Genomic DNA, 22,613 nt, shown 5'->3' with positions numbered 1-22,613 from the left:
GAAAGATTGATCATTTAGGGGGAGCCTTCTACACATTTGGTATGTGTACGACCCATACATACTTTGGTTGTTGATGTGTCATTTAAGCACTATTATGACACACTAACCAGAGTTGCTATAATGGTCACAGTGAGACTTGATCTCAATTCAGAAGTGATCACAGAGATATAGGTTTGTATTACCGGGTTCTTTGACTCGCTCGTTAATAGCTACATGCAGATGCCTAAATACTTATGGCTTGGGAATCCAAAATGTGATCTGAGTGGAGAGTGATTCATAGATACGGAATCCAGCTTTCCTGAAAAAATGTTAATGTTTACTAACCTAAGGGTTGATTCTAGAACCGATTGATTGTGAGCACTTTAGTAGTAAGTACATACGGAATAATATTTCGCTGGAGAAACAACGATCCTTGGGTCTCGTATGTATCAAGAAATATATAACAAAATAATTGACCTTTCTCGATACGAGTTGAACTTGCATGATTGATCTCATGAATCGATATATCAATGGGTGCTCATAAAAATCGAGTAAAATATAATTCTAGTAACAAGAAGAGTGCATTCTCGGTTCATCTTGTGGTGTGACGCCGAGATTGACGAATCGAATGGATAAGAGAAAATAGAGGTTTCGTGTATTTATTCGGATTCGTTGGAGCTTCAGTTACTAGGTCCATAGACCTCAAGGTGGCTTTGATAAGATGGATGGAGGTACTCAAAATAATTAGATATTTGATTATACACTCACTATTGCAACTTGGTTGCAATATCTTTCGCATTCGTAATGAAGTATTTTACGAATAAATTATTAACTGTTAAGTAATTTTGGAATATCACTTAGATTTAAATGGGCTTGTAAAAGAGCAATTTAAATAAGCCAACAAGGTGTAATAGAGCTTGTGGTAGGCGTGTAAAACATGGTACATGAGCCTTGAATTTGTTTAATCAAAGATCAATAGGATTGAGGCTTTTCTCAAATAAAAAATAAAGATTGCATATTAAATATGATCCGATTTGGTGAGTATTTAATATAATATTTATTTATGAGAGTATCATGGAGATATTCTCTACATTTCTATTTATAAATAGTATATTATCTTGTGAGAAACATATAATATATTTATTTTGTTTTTTATTGAGAGTATCATAGTTATATTTGTTGGGAATATTGTCCACTTCAAGATAATGAATAAATGATTACTAAATTCGATAATAAGATTACTTTATTAGCATTATATGATTAGTGGGTTGATTTACAGATACAGAATCCAGCCTTCTTGAAAGAAGGTTAATGTTCACTCACCTAAGGGTTGATTCCAGAACCGATAGATTGCTAGCACTTTCGAAGTAAGTAACGTTCGAAAGAATCTTTCGCTGGGGAAACAACAATGCTTAGGGCTAATATGTATCAAGAGCAGTATAATGGAAAAATTGACTTCTCTTGACACGGGTTAAACCTGGAGGATCTTGATCACGAACTGACTATATCAGTGGACACTCGTCACGATGAGTAAATATAATTATAGTATTAAAGGAGAGTTCATTCTTGGCTTACAAAGTGGAGTATTTGACCAAGATTAGACGAATCGATGGAAAAAGGGAAATGACTATTTCGTCTTTTTCATCGGATTTGTTAAGCTTCTATTGCTAGGTCCATAGTCTCCGATTCGGCTCTGATAAAGGCGGATAAGAACTTTCGTATAATAATGTTTATCATTATTAATCTCACTTGCTGTAATTGTGATTGACAACATTAATTCTGTAAAACGGGTATTCGCAGAATTAGATAAATCTTTATGGTAGAATTGTTTATTTATTGTTGGATCAAGTAAATAATCAATTATTAATTATTTGTTTGTTGTTGGACCAAGTAAATAAATAATTGATTGAGTTTTAAGCAATTGGGCCTTGCACAAAATATGAAAATCGGATTTGGGAATTTTGGCATGGGAGTTGCGCAAATTTGCCTTGGCCGTGTGCCTAAAATCCGACTTTTATAATATTGGTATTTACCAATATTTTCTCTTTAGTTGTTTAAATAAAGGAGAGAGAATAATATAAGATATTATCTTTTATTCTCTTCTTATTTAAATGAAAGTATTTAGGAGAATATATGAGAATATATTTAAAGGGAAATAATATATTCTCCTTTATTATCTCACTAAATAAAATATTCTCTATTTAAATAGAGAATAATATCACATAGATATTGATCTGATGGATGAGAGAAAAAGTAAGATTCACTTGTTGAGATCAAATGACCTAGATTAAATCCTCTAGTGTGAACACAATAAAAAGAAATAATATATTCTGGAAGGTTCCATGAATATCTAATTTTACTACTATAAATAGGGGTTCATGAGAAGGCAAAAAGTAGAAGGATTTTGACCTAATAATTTTGTGGCTCTCCCTCTTGGCCGTGCAAAATTTTCTGCCTCTCCCCCTCGGAAATTCGTTTCAATTCTTAGTAAAATAAGAGCGAGATTTGAAACACCACGTTTCTCATCTAGTGAGATAAAGACTGTGCCCGCTCATCTTTCTTATTCGTCTCGGAGATTACGTTTCAGAAGACTAAGGTGTCATCCTCGAGTCCTTCATCAAGACGACGCAAGGAGTACGCGATTTGGTTTAGGGGCGTTCTGTAGCTGAACCGAAAATCAATGTAAGTATTCGTTTTTTTTTTAAATCGGTTGCTTGATAAATATGCTCTCGTGAATTAAATTAATTAAACATAACTAGATCTTGTTAATTATAACCATAATTTAATTGGCTTATGATCAGCGTAATTAATTATTTTTCCGCATTAATATGGTTATATGGGAGAATCATCTTCAACGAGTGGTATCAAAGCGATTGTTCGTGTCTGATACGCGCTTGATTCCCCAACAATATTCTCTACCATTCTATTTATAGAATAATATCTCTTATTGTGAGAAACAAATAATATATTAATTATGCTATTTATTGAGAATATCACGAAGATATTCTATTTAATTCAGTTAGCTGAATAATATAGTCTAATATGAGAAGGAAATAAATATTAGATATGATATGTTATTCTATTTACTAAAGTATGTAGAAGATATTTGATTAGTTCTATTTATAGAATAAATATTTCATATTAGTTAGAATAAGATCAAATGAAATCAGGTAAGTGCATATTTTATTTGTGGTAAGCTAGAAAATTATAAATATGAGGCTTAGGCTAAGGTAATAATGACTTATCCTTGCACAATTCCTCTCTTGGAATTCAGCAGCCTTTTCCCCTAGGTGTGGACCATTTTGCTCTCTCATGGAGTTGGAAAATTCATATATACCACCTCTCAAAGAAAGAAAGAATTATTTCAACACCTTGTTGGAGCAATTAGTGAGAAAAGAGTTGGCCCACATCTTGGTCTTTATCCTTCCGGATATTACATCTTGAAAGATTATGGTATCGATCAACCGATGAGCAACCGAGGAATCCGAGAGCTTGGAGATCCGAAGATTCAAAGAGTAAGAAGCCGCCGAGGAATCTGAGAGCTTGGAGATCAATAGATCTAAAAAGCAAGGAGCCGCCGAGATCTGAAGATCACTAGAAGCCAGACGCAAAAAGCAAGAACATCCAAAAGTTAGGAGCGTGGATGATCTGTAGCTAAGCCAGAAGGTATGTAATCCAAAATCCTCTGTATGGTATTGTGTTGATTGTATTTGTCTAAATATTATATCTGCTTTTATTGAATAATTTTGAGTATCCTGGTAATAAATGTTTACGTTAAAGATTAGCGATTGTTCGCATTTCCTTCTATTTCGCATTTATAAACATATTGCATGGTTAAGAGATTGGTTACCCGATAAGAAGTATTGAAACGATTGTTCTTGTTCAATACATGAGAACCGTAATTAACCTTTTATGGAAGTAATTTACCCATCAAGTGGTTGGAGCGATTGTTCGTATCTGATATTACCCTTTATTTCCCAAACAATTGGTATCAGAGTGATTATTCGTGTTTGATACAAAATGGTTTTTCCAACAATAAGTAGTGTTCATAACAAAGCTTGAAAAAACTAAAGAGGCTTTGAAAAATCAACATATTAAGACAATTTCGGTCAAGCAAAAAGAGATATTCTGTAGTGAATATCAAACTCGCCTAAATGCATCTGTTTATTGTGTTCGATTTCTTCTACGACAAGATCTTGCGTTTCGTGACCACGATGAATATGAAAATTCAGCCAATCAAGGTAACTAACTTTCTAGTGTCTCATTAGACAAGGCTCCGGAAAAATTGCAAACTAATGTCAACTGATATTCAGAAAGATATTATATTGTTGCTGCTGCTCTCACTATTAAAGTTATCATGAAATATATTGGTGATGCACTTTTTGCCGTTTTAGTAGATGAATCTTGTGACATGTCTACGAAGGAGCAGATTGCTACTGTTTTGCCATATGTAGACAAGAATGAAGATGTAATCGAACGATTTATTGGTGCTGAGCATGTGGCGATTACTACCTCTCTCTCTCTCTCTCTCTCTCTCTATATATATATATATATATATATATATATATCGTTAAAGGCTGCAATTGACATATTATTTTCTAGACATGGCTTGAGCGTATCAAGATTGCGTGGGCAAGGATATGACAGAACTAGCAATATGCAAGGTGAATTTAATGGCCTCAAAGAACTTATCTTGAAGCAAAATCCATGCGCATTATGTATTCATTGTTTTGCTCATCAAATTCAATTAGCTCTTGTAGTCGTGGAAAAGAAACCGATAAACATAGCATCATTTTTCCACACAACTTCTATTTTGTTGAATGTCGTTGGAACTTCCTCAAAGCTTTGTGACATGCTTCAAGAGAAACAAGTTGGAGTGACCACTGAGACATTAAAGAGTGGTGATATGGGAATTGGAAAAAGGCTTAAACCAATCTACAACCCTTAAAAGGCCAAGTGATACACGTTGCGGTTCACATTATGATACTTTGATAAGTGTGATTCACATGTTTCCGTCTATCATTGATGTTCTTGAAAAGATTGTGGATGGCAAATTAACCAGTGAACAAAGATTTGAAGCCAATAGCATGTTGGATGTGATCATGTTGTTTGAGTTTGTCTTTAATTTGCATTTGATGAGAAAGATCTTGGGGTCAACAAATGAGTTGTCGAATGCATTATAACGAAAAGATCAAGATATTGTGAATGCAAAGAATCTTGTGAAAAAAACTAAGACACAACTACATAATATAAAAGATGAAGAATGAGAGCCATTATGCAGTAATGTCTATTCTTTTTTTTTGCAAAAAATACAATATAAATATTCCGAACATGAATGACAGGTTCATAACTCGAGGTCGATCGCGGCGCAACACTGAAGAGCATACAAACATGCGTCACTTCCATGTTGATATATTTTATGTTGTTATCGATATGCAACTTCAAGAGCTAAATGTAAACACGGAATCGCTTCTTTGTATAGATTGTTTATGCCCGCGTGATTCTTCCATATTCTTTTGATAAAGAAATATTGATATGTCTTCCATATTCTTTCACATTAAATTGTGTTTTTTTATGCATCAAATGAAATTCTAACTCCGCCACTGATTAGAAGGAATTTCTTCATAATTTTATCGAGCAATTCTGTAACCCACACAAAATTGGAACTTCTTATTCTAATTATCGAAGAATTGGAAGATATGCCGTAGGACTCGAAACTTTCGCTTGATTCCGGTTCCAATCCAGATTTACTTCTATGTAAAGAGATCCTTCCCCATTCCCTAATAAGATAATCAAAATCAAATTTGAATATTTTTTTTGTTTTGGTAATATTATATACCAAAAGAATATTTATACAAATACAATACGATACAATACACATTTAAAATAGTTGAAGAGTCAAGGTTCAATGTAGGCGGGGTTAGCATATTAAAAAAAAAAAAAAGAGAAAATGGCGACAAAAATCACCAAACTCTTACGTTAGTTGCAGTTCAGTCCTCATTCTTTTTTTTCGACGAGAAAAATCACTAAACTCTAATTCTAGTTGCACCGTCACTCCTTTGACGTTAAAATTTAACAGAACCACAACTGTAAGGCTGAGAAACAATTTAATAATTTTTTAAATAAGAAAACAATAAAAAAAACAAATAAAAAAGGAAAAATAATAATCAAAACCATTTATCTCTTTTGGTCATTCAAGACATTTAATCATCAACACCGTACTGTTGGAAGCTCGACGATATTGGCGCACCGTCAATATCCCGTCGACGATGGCCACGGGAGAGCTATCGAGAACATAGTCGTCGTCGAATTTGAAAGAAGAGAATGGAAGTCTAACGAAGAAGAAGACGAAGCAGGTTCTTCTGGAGGGCTTCGTTAGTATAGTTTTTTTCCCTGAAACTCAGTAGGCTTGATCTCCGCCAGATTCTTGAAGCCCAACGCGCTGGCTGGGATTCGGACTCCGAGCCGAGTATGGGCCTAGTTGAGCCTAGCCGGAATCAGAGCGGTTTCGCAGGCAGCCGAATGTGGCTAGGTTACAAGCTGTTCTTGTTCTTCAGCGAAAATTACGGAAGAGCCATCGTGTTTGATCTTTTTCCCATTCTTAAACTTCGATTTTACTTTTCTTTATTACTAATTTTAGAGGAATTTTAACACATATATTTTTTTGTCTAATAATTTTTTTTAAAACAAATAAATATAAATTGTCTTCATAGCTTAAGATCGTGACATGTGGCATGCTGTCTAATTTTAACGTCAAAGGAGTGACGGTGCAACTAGAATTAGAGTTTAGTGATTTTTCCCGTCGAAAAAAAAGAATGAGGACTGAACTGCAACTAGCGTAAGAGTTTGGTGATTTTTGCCGCCATTTTCTCAAAAAATAAATGTACGCAGGGTTAGCAGAGTGTAGACATGATGTTTGATAAATTGAAAAAAGAGATGAAACCCCCAGCCGCAATTGTTTCCGCCAACTTCACACTTCCCGTGCGTACCTGCCATTGGATTTTCCTCAACGTACGTGAGCTCGACACGTGTCATTGTATTTGTCTTTTCTGTCTTGCTTTGCAGGTGAAATTGTTATTCTTTTAAATATAAAAAAACAAGTTCAATAAAATCAAATAATATTTTTTTAAGAAAATGTATAATAATAACCATGTATGATTATATTAGCAAAATGCATATACAGCGGTGACGGTTTATAATTATATCAGCATATATAGGAATAGTAGTCCGAATTTGTGATTAATTACTATATATTTTATTGGTATTAATTAAATTAGATAATAAGTCTGAGTATTTATAGCTTTATTCAATATTTGTTCAAATTTATACTTATACCTATTCTTTTATTTTTTTTTGGCAAAAATACCTCATATTAAATTTTAGTTGCACATTTAGGTACTTCCGCCATTAACTTCAAATGGAGTTCTACGTGGAGCGCATAAATTTAATGAATCAATTTTTGTATTAAAAAAATTATTAAAATATCTCTAAAAATGAAAAGAATTATATAAAGGGAAAATGGTGACAAAAATACTTAATGTTTAGATAAAACACTACTTATATACTCATTCTTTTTTTCTTGGACAAAAATACTCAAAGTTTCAAATTTAGTTACAAGTAAATACTTTGCCATTAGAATTTATATTTTGAACTTAACGGTCCGAGTAGTAATGGACCTACTATAGTGTAACATGTGATATTTTTGTCAAAGAAAAAAAAACTTTGACTATATAAGTAGTATTTGGACCAAACATTGAGTATTATTGCCACAATTTTCCCTTATATAAAATATTGAAAAAAAAACCTAAATCATATATTATAAACAATAAGGAAAGCCTTAATCTTGTTGTTCTTCGTCAATATTCAATAAAAGTAGCGGTTGATCGTCTATGGTGTCACATCATCACTTCGCCTGATATAGTTAAGGACCCACAACAATGAAATCTCCACTCCAAACATGCTGATATCACTCTACGATACCACACCACGCTCCATCAATGAAGAATCCCGAGACCAAGGTCAACGGTCCAACGCTTGCTCTGACATCGGAGAAGAACACGTCTATCAAAAGTCTCGGAGGAAGCGTGATCGGTCTGTTTGTCGTCGCCACTAAGGCGTGACCTGGAGCGAGGATTTCAGAGACCCACAATTTTCAGATTGCTTTTAAAGAAATCACAAAATCAGTAAAACCCCAACAACCTTGCTTCCAAAATCAAAGAACTCATGAGCGTAGTGATGAGACAACCACTGCGAGCGCGGAAGAGAAGAACCGTGGGACCTTTGACGGTGCCATGTTCCAGAGACGGAAGAGGATGACCATGGAGTCTTCGCTCGGGATCTTGAGGTTGAAATCCTTGGCCTTCCTAAGGCCACGACGCTATGAACGATCGCAGCGGTTGCAACAGAGGTCACCGGAGGAGATCTTTGAGCGCTTTCAATGGTGTCTCCCTCCCTGTTTGAAAACTTTGGCTTTGGTCTTCCGCTCTTTGTATCACAATCTTGCTCTCTCCTTCATCGCATTAGCTTGTTCGCTAGTTTCTCTGAACTCGTCCAAAGCTCTCGTTTTATATTCATGGCCATTGTAATTTTTTTTTCTTTTGATTGTTGCTTTAAATTTTTAATGATAAAATGATATAAAATAATGTTTGATCCTCGGTGACTTTTTTTTTAATTATAATTTTTAATCTTATTATTAATATTAAATTAATTTTAAAAAACTAAATATTAAAGCGTTTTTAATCTGAGCCATACACATGTTTTTTTCGTCCAAAATAACAATTCAAGTACTAACGGCACAATTAAATTGTAACATAAGGTATCTTTGTCGTAGAAAATAAAAAAATGAATATATAAATATTATTTCGAGCAAATTTTGAGTATTTTTATCTTCATTTTTCATAATATCATACGTTCGTCAACCAAGTTTACATGCATGCATGGCACATATAATGTGTGCATTCACCTATGACTTATGTACTACGTCTGTTTCGGCATAATTCATGCATGATTTTTCAGACGTGACGTATACAATAAATTAAAGATATAATTGAATTATTTAGATGCCAAATTATAGACTTTTTGTGTCCACATATTTTTAAATGACAATTTGTGACTAACAATTTTTCTAATACCAATGATATATATCATATAATGACACCAGATTTGAATTAAAATAGCTCAGATAGATTAATGTTACTTTGCCTCTTGTTCTAAAAAAACAAGACCGATTCATACATATTAGTTATTACATATGATATGTATTTAAAGAATATGAATTCGCTGGAAGATTGGCCCGATATTTGTATTCAATAATAATGCATGAAACGAAGGAATTTCAATTACCTCGTGACAATTTATCCCGTCTATTCAAAAGAAAAGAAATAAAAGATAATAAAGAATAATAATGTAGGTAATATAGTATATTGCCGACGTATAACATAGGAAACGTGGCATAAAAACGACACACATGGGCTCATGCAAAGTCCATGCTATTAATTACACCCGAAAATCACAACGCTCTCTCCGTTACCCTTAATAATTGCATTTTGCATGCATGCTCTTTTACCTTATAATTAAATAACGCGGTTTTGCCCTTTTGGTTGTTGTTATTGATAGATTTTCTCTCCGTATTATTTTCGAATAAATTTGAGCGAGACTATTTTTTTTTTATTATGATATGATTAATTTTCGTATAAGATAAAAACATATTTTTCTTTTTAAGGAGCGAATGCAATAAGAATAATTTTAAATTCTTGAAAAAGTAATTTATGTGCTTTAGTATCCAAATCTATAGATATTATTAATTGACACCGAAATGTTATCTGTAAATTTAGCGAGTTTAGTAGTTAAAAATCGCGCGCTTCCCTTGTTTGGTAAAACAATGAAGACATATTGATTAATTTTTTTCTTCCTTCAGATTATCAAAAAGGGAAATGAATGTATCATAATGGGCTATCCATTTTTTTCCCCATCAAACCTATCAAGATATTTCATCAATTTCAATATTGTAGTCTAGAATCCTTATGTATTAATGAATTTAACATCTAGAGAAATACTCAATTTGTACGTAATCAAGCTTTTATACACAAATTAGGTGATATTAAATTTGATTATCTTGCTCATCACGCTTGTCAATATGTACAATATAAAATATCACACGTTATAATGATAATACTATAAAACTACATATATATAGTTTTCCTAATTACCTGATAGAAAACTATAAAACTATCTTGAAGGTCGACGCATTTTAATAGAGATATATAAAGATAAATCGTCTCCTCGACCTGTCGACCATATATTTTAGTTACTATTTTGGGGGTATTTAAGTAATTAGACATTAAGAGAAAGTATAAGTAGCAGTGAATTAGGAGGAGGACTTACGGTAAGCAAAGGGTCAGCGAGAGTGACCGCATGGTGAGACTAGCGTAACCATATAGGAGCAGCACAAGAGAGAGAAACGAAACGACTTGCTGGTTACTCTTTTTATTATTTTTTATTTATTAAGATTTATTTAGTTTAATAAAAAATTAAAAACTTGTCTCAACTCTCAACTCAAGCAAAGGCAAGCGAGCGGTGTTGTGTTGTGTCTTCAAGTGTCGTGCATGCATTTTATGCACTCTCTTTCTCTCTCTCTCTCTCTGTCTCTCTCTTTCCTTCCTCTGCATGAACTTTCTCTCTCTAAAACGAAGTACAAATAAATCTCTCTCTCTCTCTCTCTCTTTCTATCTCTCCGTGTCTCTCTACTATACACGCGTTAATTGGTCGGTATCACCGTCCGGTTCTTCGCTTCTCTGCAGCGACTGAGTTGTCCGAGTAACCGCCGAGTTGACTCGTTTCTTTCTTTATCGTAATATACACACACATAGATAGAAACTCGGTGCGAAGAAAGCTTGAGGACTACTAGTTTAGTGTGTGCTCTTTTCGAAGCTGTAGAGCGTTGTTTGAATCTGGAATGGGGTGTTTGGTTTTTAGGGATTCGAATTCGTAAAATTTGGGTGTTTGATTGGGTGCGATGGGGTCTACGATTTGCAAGAATGAATTGTGCGCCGCGACGACCTCGCACGAGTGGAAAAATGGGTGGCCTTTGCGATCCGGTGGATTCGCCAATCTCTGCTTCAATTGCGGGTAAATTAATTTTCTTTTTCTCGTCAAATTCTAGTCCTCAAGCCTTTTGGATTTCTTGTTGCGTTGCATCAGAGATGTTATCGGGATTCATAGCTCGAGGGTTTTTTGGGGGTTTCGTTTTTGTGTTTGTTTATGGGTTCATGAATTGTAATTTGCCTTTTTTTTTTTGTTTCCCGCGGAGAGAAATTTGCGTTCGGAAAAAATAAATTGTCAATGTAGATTAATATTTGTTTTTTTTTTTTGCTATGTAACTGAATTAACTATGGTTAAGGTGGCAATTTTGTGTAAATTTAATCGTTATCTGTAACGTGTCTTTTCTTTTTCTTCAACCAGATTGTAGAATTGACCAGTACTGCAAAATAGGCAAAAGAGTAAACGACGTGGAATCATAATTAGTTTACATGTTTGGGAAGAAAAAAAGTGGCGTGTTGAATTGCATTTTATTTTCTGCTAAACTACTATAGCAGAAGAAATGTCTCCTCTTTTTTTTTTCCTCTTTCTTTTGTGTGTGTAAACGCATATACCACTGGTTTTGATGTTTTTCATGTTCATGTTTTAGGTCTGCTTTTGAGAAGTCGGTTTATTGCGAAACGTTCCATTCGGAGGAAACTGGTTGGAGAGATTGCAGTTCTTGTGGCAAGGTGAGTTTTCGAGAGCTAATTTCGGCTCATTTATCGTTTTGTTTTGTTTTCCTTTTTTGTATTTTGGCACCTGAAAGGCCGGTCTTTGGTGCAGAAAATTCACTGTGGCTGCGTAGTTTCTAAGTCCATGTATGACTTCCTGGATCACGGTGGTATTGGGTGTATTAGCTGTACAAGTCGTTCTCTGGTTTTTTCGGTTAGTTCAATCTATACAGACGATTCTTCTTTGGTTTGATGATTCTCTTTCATTCAAAATATTTTCATTTATAATGAATTATTATAAAATGGCAAGAGAAGAGATGATAGGTTCGAGTCGCGTTAAAGCTTCTTTTAAAAAAATTATTAGTGAATGTTAAAGCATAAAAAATGCGAAGCAATTGAACAGAGAAAAGTTATTTTAAATAGCTTTCTGCGCAGTTGATTATTGTTCCATTTCCTTTTTCTATTTGTAAATTAGTCTTTCAAATAAATAAGTAATTGGTCTCTGTGTTCATACAGAGTTGTTTTCTCAGTTTGTCTGGGATACTAAGTATTAAACATGTTAATATCGTTCGATTATCATAATAAATAATGACCAAAAAAATATTGTTCTCTTATTATTATTATTATTTCGTGTTAATGAGCTCAGAATAACGAAGTGCACAAAAGATTGAGTGGACCGAGCGATGTGGGTTCTTCACAGTCTCCGTTATTTCCGAATAGAGTGGTCGGTGGAGGCATTGACGAGCGAGGATTAATGCAACTATGTGAAGCCATGGAGAATAACGAACCCAACATTGTGCCTCAGCTTCAGAGATCCGACCTAAACGGATCTCAAGGTCAAATAGTCAAACCGCACGAGATTACCCCGGAAAAAATGGGGGACGTTGGCCGAGAATTTTCGAGCGTCGCTCCATCTTCCGTTGGATCGTTGTCCTTTCCCAAGCCAGACAACAGTCGAATCATGGCATTGGGAATCGAGGATCGGCACGAATCTCTTGCCGAGCCGTCTTTGAAGATGACTTTGGGAACTCCATCGAGGACTTCGAATTTTGTGCTGGCTTTGTCTAATGGGGTCGGTGGTGATGGTGGCGGGAGAGACCCGGGAAAAACACCGCCTTCTTTGTCCTTCGAACTGCAACGAAATCGGCCTATACTGCCCAAACCTCTGAAATCCGGTCTCGGAGGAAGCTCGGAGCCGAACAAAGGTTTAAATTCGCCGATGCGGATCGCTAGGCAGCCGGGGGAGGGGCGTGGAAAGAGTCAGTTGCTTCCTCGGTACTGGCCTAGGATTACGGATCAAGAGTTGGAGAAATTATCCGGAGAGTATCCATATACTTGCCTCTGTTAATATGTTTTTATTTATTTATTTATTTATTTTTTTTCTCTGACTTATATCCCGTGAGACCCATCTCTGGTGTTTGTCTTGACAATATTTTAAAGTTTGAAATCCACGATTGTACCACTTTTCGAGAAGGTACTGAGTGCCAGTGATGCCGGTCGTATCGGTCGTTTGGTTCTTCCAAAAGCATGTGCAGAGGTATACATTTCAATTGGTCTTTCGAGTTTCTTAGCTTTCGTGTATATTGGATATTGGATAGGCATGTATAATAAACTAGAACCTGTGCAGGCGTATTTTCCCGCCATTGCTCAATCAGAAGGGCTTCCTTTAAAGGTTCAAGATGTGAAGGGAAATGAATGGACTTTCCAGTTCAGATTTTGGCCTAATAACAATAGTAGAATGTATGTTTTGGAAGGAGTGACTCCGTGTATACAGGCTTTGCAACTTCAGGCTGGCGATACAGGTATATATGCTTAGTTTCCTATAATAATGGCCCTAGAGCTCAATGCCTGTAAATTATAGGGCACTATATAAGTTTCATCTGATACCTGACATTCCATGTCTTTTATCAGCTTATCTTACTAATTATGTTTAGGCTGATCCTCATTGTTTAGCTTACCCAAATACAGCTTGTCACTAATCTAATATTAATCGCGTGCAGTAACATTCAGTCGGATAGATCCAGGAGGGAAACTCATGATGGGATATCGAAAGGCGTCGTACAATGGAGATCTTCAGGTTAGCCATTATCACATGTTTCTTTGTGTTTTTATTTTCTCTTTTTTGGGCGAAACTTTTATACATTTGTATGAACGATGCATAGGATGCTGAATCGTACGCTCCATCTAATGGATTTATCGGGGAGTCATCTTTTGGGAACGGTTCTGAATATCCAGCAAACGGAAATGGCTGCCTCGACGCAAAAAAAGGAAGTAAAGATCCTCTCTCGGCGAATGGGAACACGGGGCTTCACAGAAGCGAGACGAATGGTTTCAGGAATGGCGGAGATCACTCTCTGCAGAAACCGCCGGAGAAGAAAAAGACGAGAAATATCGGGTCTAAAAGTAAGAGGCTGCTCATGCACAGTGAAGATGTGTTGGAGCTGAGGCTGACGTGGGAAGAGGCTCAGGACTTGCTTCGTCCTCCGCCCACTGCGAACCTCAGCATCGTAACCATCGAGGACCATGAATTCGAAGAGTATGACGTATGTATATACTATATATACACATATATGTACACACATGACTTTCCTGTTCTTTGAATGATCTGCAATAAAGCTCACATGTCTCCGATTGTTTTAGGCGCCGCCAGTTTTCGGAAAGAGGACGCTGTTTGTTTCCAGTTCGACGGGGTACGTTTCTTATTCCTGTACCGATGTATGACCATACTGGCTGACGAGTTTTCGGGGTTGGGAAGTAGGGCAAGTTTAAAACTTGTATATATTGCTTGTGTATGATATATATATATATATATATATATATATATATATATATATATATATATATATCGCGATCAGGTTCTGTTTTAGATGATGTAACTAATCCAACAATAGTTCCTTCCAGCATATGGATAAGTATCCATGCAGTAGAAACGGTGTGATTAATGAATGTGGGTTATGTGTACTTGATTCATTGCAGAGGTCAGGAACAGTGGGCTCCGTGCGATGAGTGCTCCAAATGGCGGAAGCTACCGGTGGACGTTCTTCTCCCTTCAAAGTGGGCTTGCTCCGACAACGAGTGGGACGCTACCCGGAGCTCTTGCTCCGCGCCCGAAGAGCTAAGCTTGAAAGAATTGGAGAACCTTTTGAGATCAAGCCGAGGTATATGAAAAGCTATTGCAAGGCTCTGTAACGAACAGCAAAATTCTTAAAAGCGCAACGTGGGTTAAAGTCCACGTGAGGATACTAGTAAAAGAAAATAAACACTTAAGATATGAAACTTAATAAAACTCAGGTCTTTCTTTAGGGGTCCATTAGATATACAGCCTTATTATTGTCAACACGTATCTATTCATTATTGTGGCTATTTACCTAATATTTAGTGAAGGTCGGCTAAACAGCAATTCCGAAAGTCTAAGTGGGTTAGCTTCCTAATTTTTTGTTTCTTTAGTGGTGTCACAATAATCGTCTTGTCGAGTACCAAATATTCGTAGAAAATGTAGACATTGTAATCGAACTCGTACCTAATTCTCATTGGCTGGTCGTCTCAGATATGAAGAAGCGGAGAACCACGGAGGAGCGAAAGTCGTCGAGGCGGGAGGGAGAAGGAGGAGGGGAGTCGGGGTTGGAGGCTTTGGCGAGCGCGGCGGCGTTGGGAGGGGGGGAGGCGACGACGACTCGGCATCCTCGGCACCGTCCGGGGTGCAGCTGCATCGTGTGCATCCAGCCACCCAGCGGGAAAGGGAAGCACAAGCCCACTTGCACCTGCAACGTCTGCATGACCGTCAAACGCCGCTTCAAGACCCTCATGCTCCGCAAGAAGAGACGACTCACCATTTCCAATGCCAACAACACAAATGGGATCGACTTGAATTCTCACCCCACACGCGAGGACGAGCCGGAGCACCACCAGAGACGCTCCGCTTTCGATGCTACTCCTCCTCTGGCTAACCAGGCCGAATTAGAAGAGGTTGTCGAGGGTCCGGATAATAGAATTCATGGGGTTTTCATAGATCCCAATTTAGACTGAGAGGTTTTACTTATACTACCGGAAGAATCATGTTTCAATCTTTGAAAACTGATGCTTTTTTTTAATTTTTAATTTTTTTTTTATTTTTTTTTTTATATAATACAGTTTTGCTCTTTGCCATCAACAGAATCACACATTTTTGTTTTTTAGGGGGATATTTTGTTGATGTGATATAGTGATTTTTTTTTTATTATACAATATAATAATAGATGTGATATAGTTTGTTACATTGGTCTTTCTCTTGGACGTGTATCTGCCAATGCATTTGTGTTGTGTGTGCATGTCTTTTATTAGAAGAAAGCAGATAAAAGAGATACGGGTTGAAGTATTACGATATCGTGTTTTCTTTTTATGTTTTTTGCCAATACAATGGACGAACAAGCGAAACTGTGAGGCGGACATAAATACATGTATCATGTATGTATGTTGAAACTTAGAAACACGTAAGAAAAGTTTCATATTTTCCATTTTTTGTCGCCGGCCGTACCCAAATATTTCAGACTAGATCAAGTTTGACTGTTTCTTGTTCCAGACTTGTCAAGAGATATATAATACGCGTGGCAACCGTGTTCTGATGTTATATAACATTAAAGTTTTTTGAGCTACCAACGAGCAATATATTAATATAATAGGTTACAATTATTTGTTGACCCAACTGTTACAATATAAACGTGGGCGTGGTGGAACCAAGTAAATTATAGTTTTTAGTCTCGGATTGTTCATATTTTTAGACATGCATGCATAAACCAAGTCGACGTGGCATTGTCTCAGGAATCTCTGGAAATTACTATATTATTATCAACCCTGTAAATGATTCAAACAAACTAACTAGATTCCTTGCTGATAACGCAAACGCAAAGAAAGTACTATTGTTATGTAACCACGAGTGACAACGTTTATGACCTGTGCATTATTTTTATTTAATTGTAAAACTGAAGAATTTAGAATTTTTAGAGCACTTATGCAAATATTTATCCAAGTTAGCTGATTCTTCATCTGTTAGACATTTTCAATGGGTAATATCACACGTTGTGACGTTGAGGATAGTCATAGAATAAAAGAAACTGCGATATGCATGAGGTGAGTTGCAATAGTGAAGTCCGAAATAAAATGAAAATTGAACTTGCTCTGCTTCATTGGCGTCACAGTTTGAAGTCCACCAGATTCTCTTCAACAAAAGCGAGTGAAGACCAACCCCATGCAAAATGAGAAACGTTTCTATCATGGAAATGAAAGAAGAGAAATGATAGTCAACTTGATTGTGACTAAAAAAATGATGGTAAACTTAGATTGCTTCTAAAGGACGGCAAAGAATGTATATGTCACCTGTATTGCCAGCCCTTGAGAATAATGGGGTTAGTACTTTAATTTTTTTTGCACACAGAAAAGCTGGAGAACATAGCTCTGCATCATCATAGCTTGACGAGGTGACTTGGCATAGCTGGTCTTTTGTTCATAACTCATCTTTACTTTTGGCCCAAAATCTTCCATACTTTCTGTGTAGACAAACTAGTTCATATCAGTAACAAATGCTGACACGAGATACCGAAACCATATAATTAGCATAAGCTACCTTTTATACCACTTTGATATCGATGAGAACCAAATTTATTAGCACCGTGATGAACTCTAGAAAACAAACAATTACGATTAATTCGGCACAAGTAACCAGAAGCCATACAAACAAAATGGAGAGAAATGGGACGGAATTACCCATTTCCTGGACTAAAACGCTTCTTTTCACGGTATGTGCTATCTTCAAACGGTGAAGTCTCCTCTGCAAGATCAGGCAAATATGCCGTGTTTATCCCTTCGGCCACCCACTTTGAGGCAGTTGTATATTTTGGTTCTTTACCTCCGTGGTCATTGCTCATCGAGTTTGAGGTCTCATTACTGATGAAGACATCTTCCCCCATATCAAATGGCTCGAAGCTGGAAGATTTGAGTTTGGCACTGCGTTCGAAGTCCTTACTAATGCTTTCCCTTGGCGATATATCTGGGGACAAAGTATCACCCTTATAGGCAGGGGTGAAGGAAAAATCTCTCGCTTCTGGCTTGGATAGTGTTGGAGAAGGGCTCTTCACCCTGGAGACAGGATCGTGGTAAAATCCATCACGCTGATGGTTGGAGCCGAATTGTGAGTTCTGAGCAGGAAGTTCACTGAATGGATCTTCGTTCCATTCATCGGAGTTGAATCGTGTTTTCTTGGCTTCTGGATTTCGATTGAAAGGGCTGGATCGGGGATTGATGTCGACTTCGGCGTGCCTTTCTTCAAACAACCAGTTGTCTCTTGTTTCGAAATTCTCCTGGAAAAGAGAGCTCGGCTGTTCTTGTGGTTTATAATCAGAGGGATCAAAGATGTTTGCATGCAATGCTGGGCGAGCCGAAATTTTTTCTGGTCGACCGTTTTTCTTCCCGTCTTTGGAAAGTGCTTTCATTCCGTTTTTGTCTCCACATGCGGAAAAATCAATGTCGTGCCTCCTCCTGAAATTTCTTGATGTTGTGTTCGATAGGGAATCGTCACTTACCTGATGCCTCACTGACACGATAATGGAAATCTGGAGTGATTCTTATCATTATAGGAAGAAAAAAGCAAGCTAAATTTCTGATCAAGAAACAATACCTGCAGTGGAAGTGCAGGATTCTTCACTGCCAAATGATGCAATGGATAAAGTGAGAAACAGAAACACTCATTACAGAAGTATTTACCATTTTGAAAAAAAAACAAAGTCCAATTCTTAGTTACCTCAAGCTTGAATTTTCTCTTGCGTCTTCTCGCACATTGGTGAAATGGTGTGGCTGGTTTGATCCATTTACATTATCAAATTTATTTTCTACTGTTGGGTGCCTGACTACCATCACAGCAAGCTTTCATCAATATGTGCATTAAAGAAGATCAAAATGATGGACTTAACGATGAAATGACTCAAAAAATTACCTTGACCAGTTGGAAACTAAGAAATCAGAGTTATATTCTGGTATGACGTGCTTGGAAACTGGTGATGTTGAACCTGATCACAGCAGCGGAGAGAGAAGATTGTCAGGAACACTGACATGTTATGAGCGTCTATATAAGAAATGTATGAACAGTTACACCAATTTGACATGAAAATATGAATGGAGTACCTAAGATGTCAAACTTATCTTTTACTTCCTCAGCAGCCCTGTACATTTTCAAAATTTAATTAATGGTATTCTTCAGTGTTGCATCTAGAAATCGTAAATCCAGATTCAGCAAGAAAACCTGATCGGTGTGCGATGCCCTTCAAAAGAAAATTCTGGTGGGCCATAGTCTCTACATCTCAAATTTTCAGCTGGACCATTATCCATTCGGCTTTGCCTAGCTTTCCCAGATATATCAGGCCCTCTCCCATCAAAGAGACCGTCATATTGTAAAGGAGACATAACTGCATTAATGATTTTTTTGGATCAAAACATTAAGAAAAGATAACGGACCGTCACGATTGAACTCACGTAAATAAATATGCATGCAAGTTTCAAAAATTGTTAATGGTCAAACAGAATGAATCCCTGATCTTATATTTATTTCCTACCATCAAATGTATCTGGATTGCGGCGATCAAAGTAACAACTTTCATTTCTTACGTGACCATCATGTTGCCTAGCATCTCTGAAAGTAAATGAGTTCTTCTTTGGACTGCTTGATAAGTCCATATAGTCTGTTGAGAAGTTCAAATGGTTCTTATCGACAGTAAAGTTAATGTCTTGCATCCTTGCATCCTGCAGTTAGTGAGTCCAATAATCAGTCTGGGGGTTATTGGCATTGTATAATTACCAATGTTAAACAGAATAAAACGACTACCTCAGTCTCAAGGTCATCCAGCAGAGAGTTAAATTTCTTTGATAAATTTGACTGCCTTAAATGGTTCATAGATGATGAGAGACCATAGGGAAAGGCTCTACAAAATCGCAAACAAATTCGAAGAGCAGCTCAAGTATTAGTCAAGGTAAGTTGTTGAAGCATCATGCAAATTTCATTTGAGCATGTCATGGTTTTTCTTAATTAGCTTCCATTTTGCTTTTCTGGCGACTAAGGTCAAGACCATGATCGTAAAAATCACAGGTTTAGTATTTAAGAATCAGTAGCCTGTTTTCTTTATGGTTTACTCTATATTCTATTTCAAATGCACGTGATAAGTGGAATCACATGATATGCACATTTTGAACTGGTTCAGGTAACTAAATTATCAGGTCACTATGGATCAGCTGAGAAATTACTCTGTCAAATATAATCATGCAGTATTCCATGAAGCATCCTGGTTACCTGGTGGACTGTTGAGGAGAACGATTTGGTGTTCCTCTTCCACCTTTACCCAAACCTGAGAAGTAAAATCATAAAAGCATTTCTATCTGATAACAATTATAATTACAAACAAATGAAACACTAATGTATATTTTTATACGCTGGCACTACCTTCAACAGAGAATGCAACATGAGCTTCGTTTGGTATGTTTCTTTCTATATCCGCGTCCAAATTATCATCAACCAGAAGATCGAGAACACACATTGCTGTATAGAATAAAATATTAGACCAATAAGAGAACATCAAATAGCTGTAGATATGGTGACATCTGAAAAATGACCAGGAGATAATCTTCCGGTTTTTAGATCAAGTTATTTAAACTGCCCAAATGAAAATCAAACTACAGTTTCATTATAAGCAAGTCACAGCCCTGGATATATACTAGAACGGGGACTTGAGATAATATCTGATTGTAGTAGCTACGTACGCCTTTCAGCAGTTGTCTCGCACTGATCTGGTTTAGAATTAACTCTGATCGAAGCATTGTTATGACTATCAGAAGAATTCCTGCGAGTTAAGAGTACATAATAGACCAATATCATGATCAAAATATGAGTAACCGTGACAGGGAAGTAATGGACCCGGAGATTTTACTGACACAAATAGTCTTCAACACAAGTTGATTAAAGAGTTACCCTGAGGAACTGAAAACCTAGGGTGGAGGGAGATAGAGCCTTATATAAAAAAATGGAATGCATAAACAAAAACTCTACCTTTTTGGGGATTCGGCCTCCATTTGAAAGGCTGATGGAATTCCTGTTACCAGAACACAACCATCATATTGTGTAATACTCATAATCGAGGCAGAGAAACAAAATATGCATTGAGAATCAGTAGAAATCCTACTTGCTTCTATAAATTGTTGAAAATTGGCAGGTTGGACAGTTGAGCCAGATTGGATTACTGATGAACGATTTGAATTATCAAAATCCAGCTTTGAAGCATCAGCTCGTAGATCTTGTAGTCCTTAAAGTATAGGCAAATGAAGACAGATGAATGGGTTTATCCAGGTAACCTTTGGACCTTCATAAAAGCAAAATCCTACCAGTGGGACAAGAAGATCTGCATTCTTGAGCAATCTTTGACAAGTTTAACATGCTGATAACATCCAGCGAACTTTGTTCCTTGCAACGTTCTTCAGTTGTGTCCGTATCATTGTCAAAACCACCCAACCCCACTGTATGTTGCTGATACTGCTGTTGCCGTTTCTTTTGTTCAAAGTATTGCTTTTGCCTTAGAAATTTATAAAAGGTCAGAACATAAGTTAAGAATTCATTTCATGAACTTAAATCACAGCGATAATCTTTTTTCCCTCTTTTCTTTGGGAAGGGAATCAGTAACTTGTACACGACGACACTAGAAATGAAGGTTTACATTTATTTTTAACAGTAAGCCGTTGTATACGGAAAGAGAAAACATAAATTTTGATAATTCTAAACTACTTTTCCATTACCTTTTCTGTGTTGACTTCCTTGACTGAAATTTCCCCAGTATGATCAAATGGAATCATGCACAAAACAAATGCAAATATGTTAATAAAAAGTCAGCTTATTATCTCTCAAATGCTTCAAAATCTGGTCAGTCCTTGTCTGAAAACATATTCGCAGGTTCGATAGATCTAGTACCACAAAGAAAATTATGTGCTTGACAATTAATTTACAAAGAAATCACAGTTTACTAGTTTATCATACAGCTGTCGAAAAGTCTTCTTTGTTTGGCTGTATCAGAATATCCATTTAAGACATCTTGCATCAAAGAAATTGAACTGATAAAAAAAAAAATTAACTCCAAATGTAACTTTCTAAATATTGCAAATCTACGACGGTTTTTCGATTTTCATTAAGCCATCCAACATTTTTCTTGCAGAAATTTAAGCCTGAGATCACACTTACCGTGGTCACTTTCCTTCTCGACCCTCCCATCCACTGCAACATCTTTATCTATTCAGTATCTTACAGACTCAATCTCAGACTCTTATGCCTGAGAAACAAAAAAGTTGAGAACTGTTTTCAACCAAAAAAACACAAATCTTGCAGTTGCAACTGTGGCGAGACTGACATTCAAAGTGTAAATCTAAGACTTACAACACTGAATTTCAAACCTACAAGAATCGAATGATTATGGAATCACGGAAAGCGAATCAACATGAACGCAACATCAAACTCAGTTAGATGAAAGAAAAATTCAAATCACCGTCCGAAATTTTTTGCATGAACAGAAAGAAATTAAAATGAAATTAGACTCTTCGTTTTTGTTCCATTCCGTTTACGAATTTGACCTAACTCGAACCAAGACGATAAAACGCAGTTTTGATGCAGATTCGAGAGTGTGAGTGTGACACATTAGAAAAGCGAAGACAAATCGCAGACTTGATTTCGACGAGAAAGCAAATCGACGAGACAAAATCAATGAAATCAATCGCTTAATAATCACCTGTAAATCTTTGCGTTTCCCTTAAAGAACCAAGTCTCTCTTCTTCTCCAAAAGTTCGGCGATCTATCTCGAAAGTTTCCGTTTGATCCATTGGTTTTAT

The 22,613-nt window shown here is 36.4% G+C and overlaps 2 protein-coding genes across 2 annotated transcripts; one reads left to right on the top strand and one right to left on the bottom strand.

Annotated features, from left to right (window-relative positions):
• Positions 1-10,589: 10,589 nt before the first annotated feature.
• Positions 10,590-16,089, top strand: HSI2 (B3 domain-containing transcription repressor VAL1). The gene is made up of 11 exons (XM_089630761.1): positions 10,590-11,106; positions 11,666-11,747; positions 11,842-11,943; positions 12,376-13,052; positions 13,170-13,266; positions 13,357-13,531; positions 13,730-13,806; positions 13,892-14,272; positions 14,370-14,419; positions 14,706-14,887; positions 15,277-16,089. Exons 1-11 carry the CDS (start codon positions 10,994-10,996, stop codon positions 15,753-15,755), a joined length of 2,415 nt encoding a protein of 804 aa, XP_089486887.1. The 5' UTR covers positions 10,590-10,993; the 3' UTR covers positions 15,756-16,089.
• Positions 16,090-16,691: 602 nt separating this feature from the next.
• On the bottom strand, positions 16,692-22,392 carry LOC149381552 (uncharacterized). The gene is made up of 20 exons (XM_089601684.1): positions 22,274-22,392; positions 21,973-22,060; positions 21,534-21,556; positions 21,126-21,313; positions 20,927-21,046; positions 20,794-20,836; positions 20,508-20,587; positions 20,191-20,286; positions 20,041-20,095; positions 19,579-19,675; positions 19,310-19,496; positions 19,000-19,162; positions 18,882-18,919; positions 18,694-18,766; positions 18,502-18,603; positions 18,379-18,404; positions 17,469-18,294; positions 17,329-17,384; positions 17,082-17,251; positions 16,692-16,973 (listed from the first exon to the last, which is right to left on the bottom strand). The coding sequence occupies exons 2-19, from the start codon at positions 22,012-22,014 to the stop codon at positions 17,112-17,114; spliced, it is 2,355 nt and encodes a 784-aa protein (XP_089457810.1). The 5' UTR covers positions 22,015-22,060; positions 22,274-22,392; the 3' UTR covers positions 16,692-16,973; positions 17,082-17,111.
• Positions 22,393-22,613: the final 221 nt, after the last annotated feature.

Source organism: Urtica dioica, chromosome 11 (genome assembly GCF_054948205.1).
Source record: "Urtica dioica subsp. dioica isolate 48M chromosome 11, U.dioica_male_clone48M_v1_H2, whole genome shotgun sequence".
Taxonomy (NCBI): Eukaryota; Viridiplantae; Streptophyta; class Magnoliopsida; order Rosales; family Urticaceae; genus Urtica; species Urtica dioica.
The sequence above is the reverse complement of the archived record's forward strand: the minus strand, read 5'-3'. Positions and strand labels throughout refer to the sequence as shown.

Bases quoted from the DNA above. Each gene is read 5' to 3' on its own strand.
- LOC149381552 (XM_089601684.1), bottom strand. From the start codon at position 22,014: ATGTTGCAGTGGATGGGAGGGTCGAGAAGGAAAGTGACCACG. The intron at 21,047-21,125 runs GTAGGATTTTGC...CTATACTTTAAG, and splicing joins CAGATCTTCTTGTCCCACTG to GACTACAAGATCTACGAGCT. The intron at 18,295-18,378 runs GTATTGTTTCTT...TTATCGTGTCAG, and splicing joins ATCCTGCACTTCCACTGCAG to TGAGGCATCAGGTAAGTGAC.
- HSI2 (XM_089630761.1), top strand. From the start codon at position 10,994: ATGGGGTCTACGATTTGCAAGAATGAATTGTGCGCCGCGACGACCTCG. The intron at 13,532-13,729 runs GTATATATGCTT...AATCGCGTGCAG, and splicing joins ACTTCAGGCTGGCGATACAG to TAACATTCAGTCGGATAGAT. The intron at 14,273-14,369 runs GTATGTATATAC...CGATTGTTTTAG, and splicing joins ATGAATTCGAAGAGTATGAC to GCGCCGCCAGTTTTCGGAAA.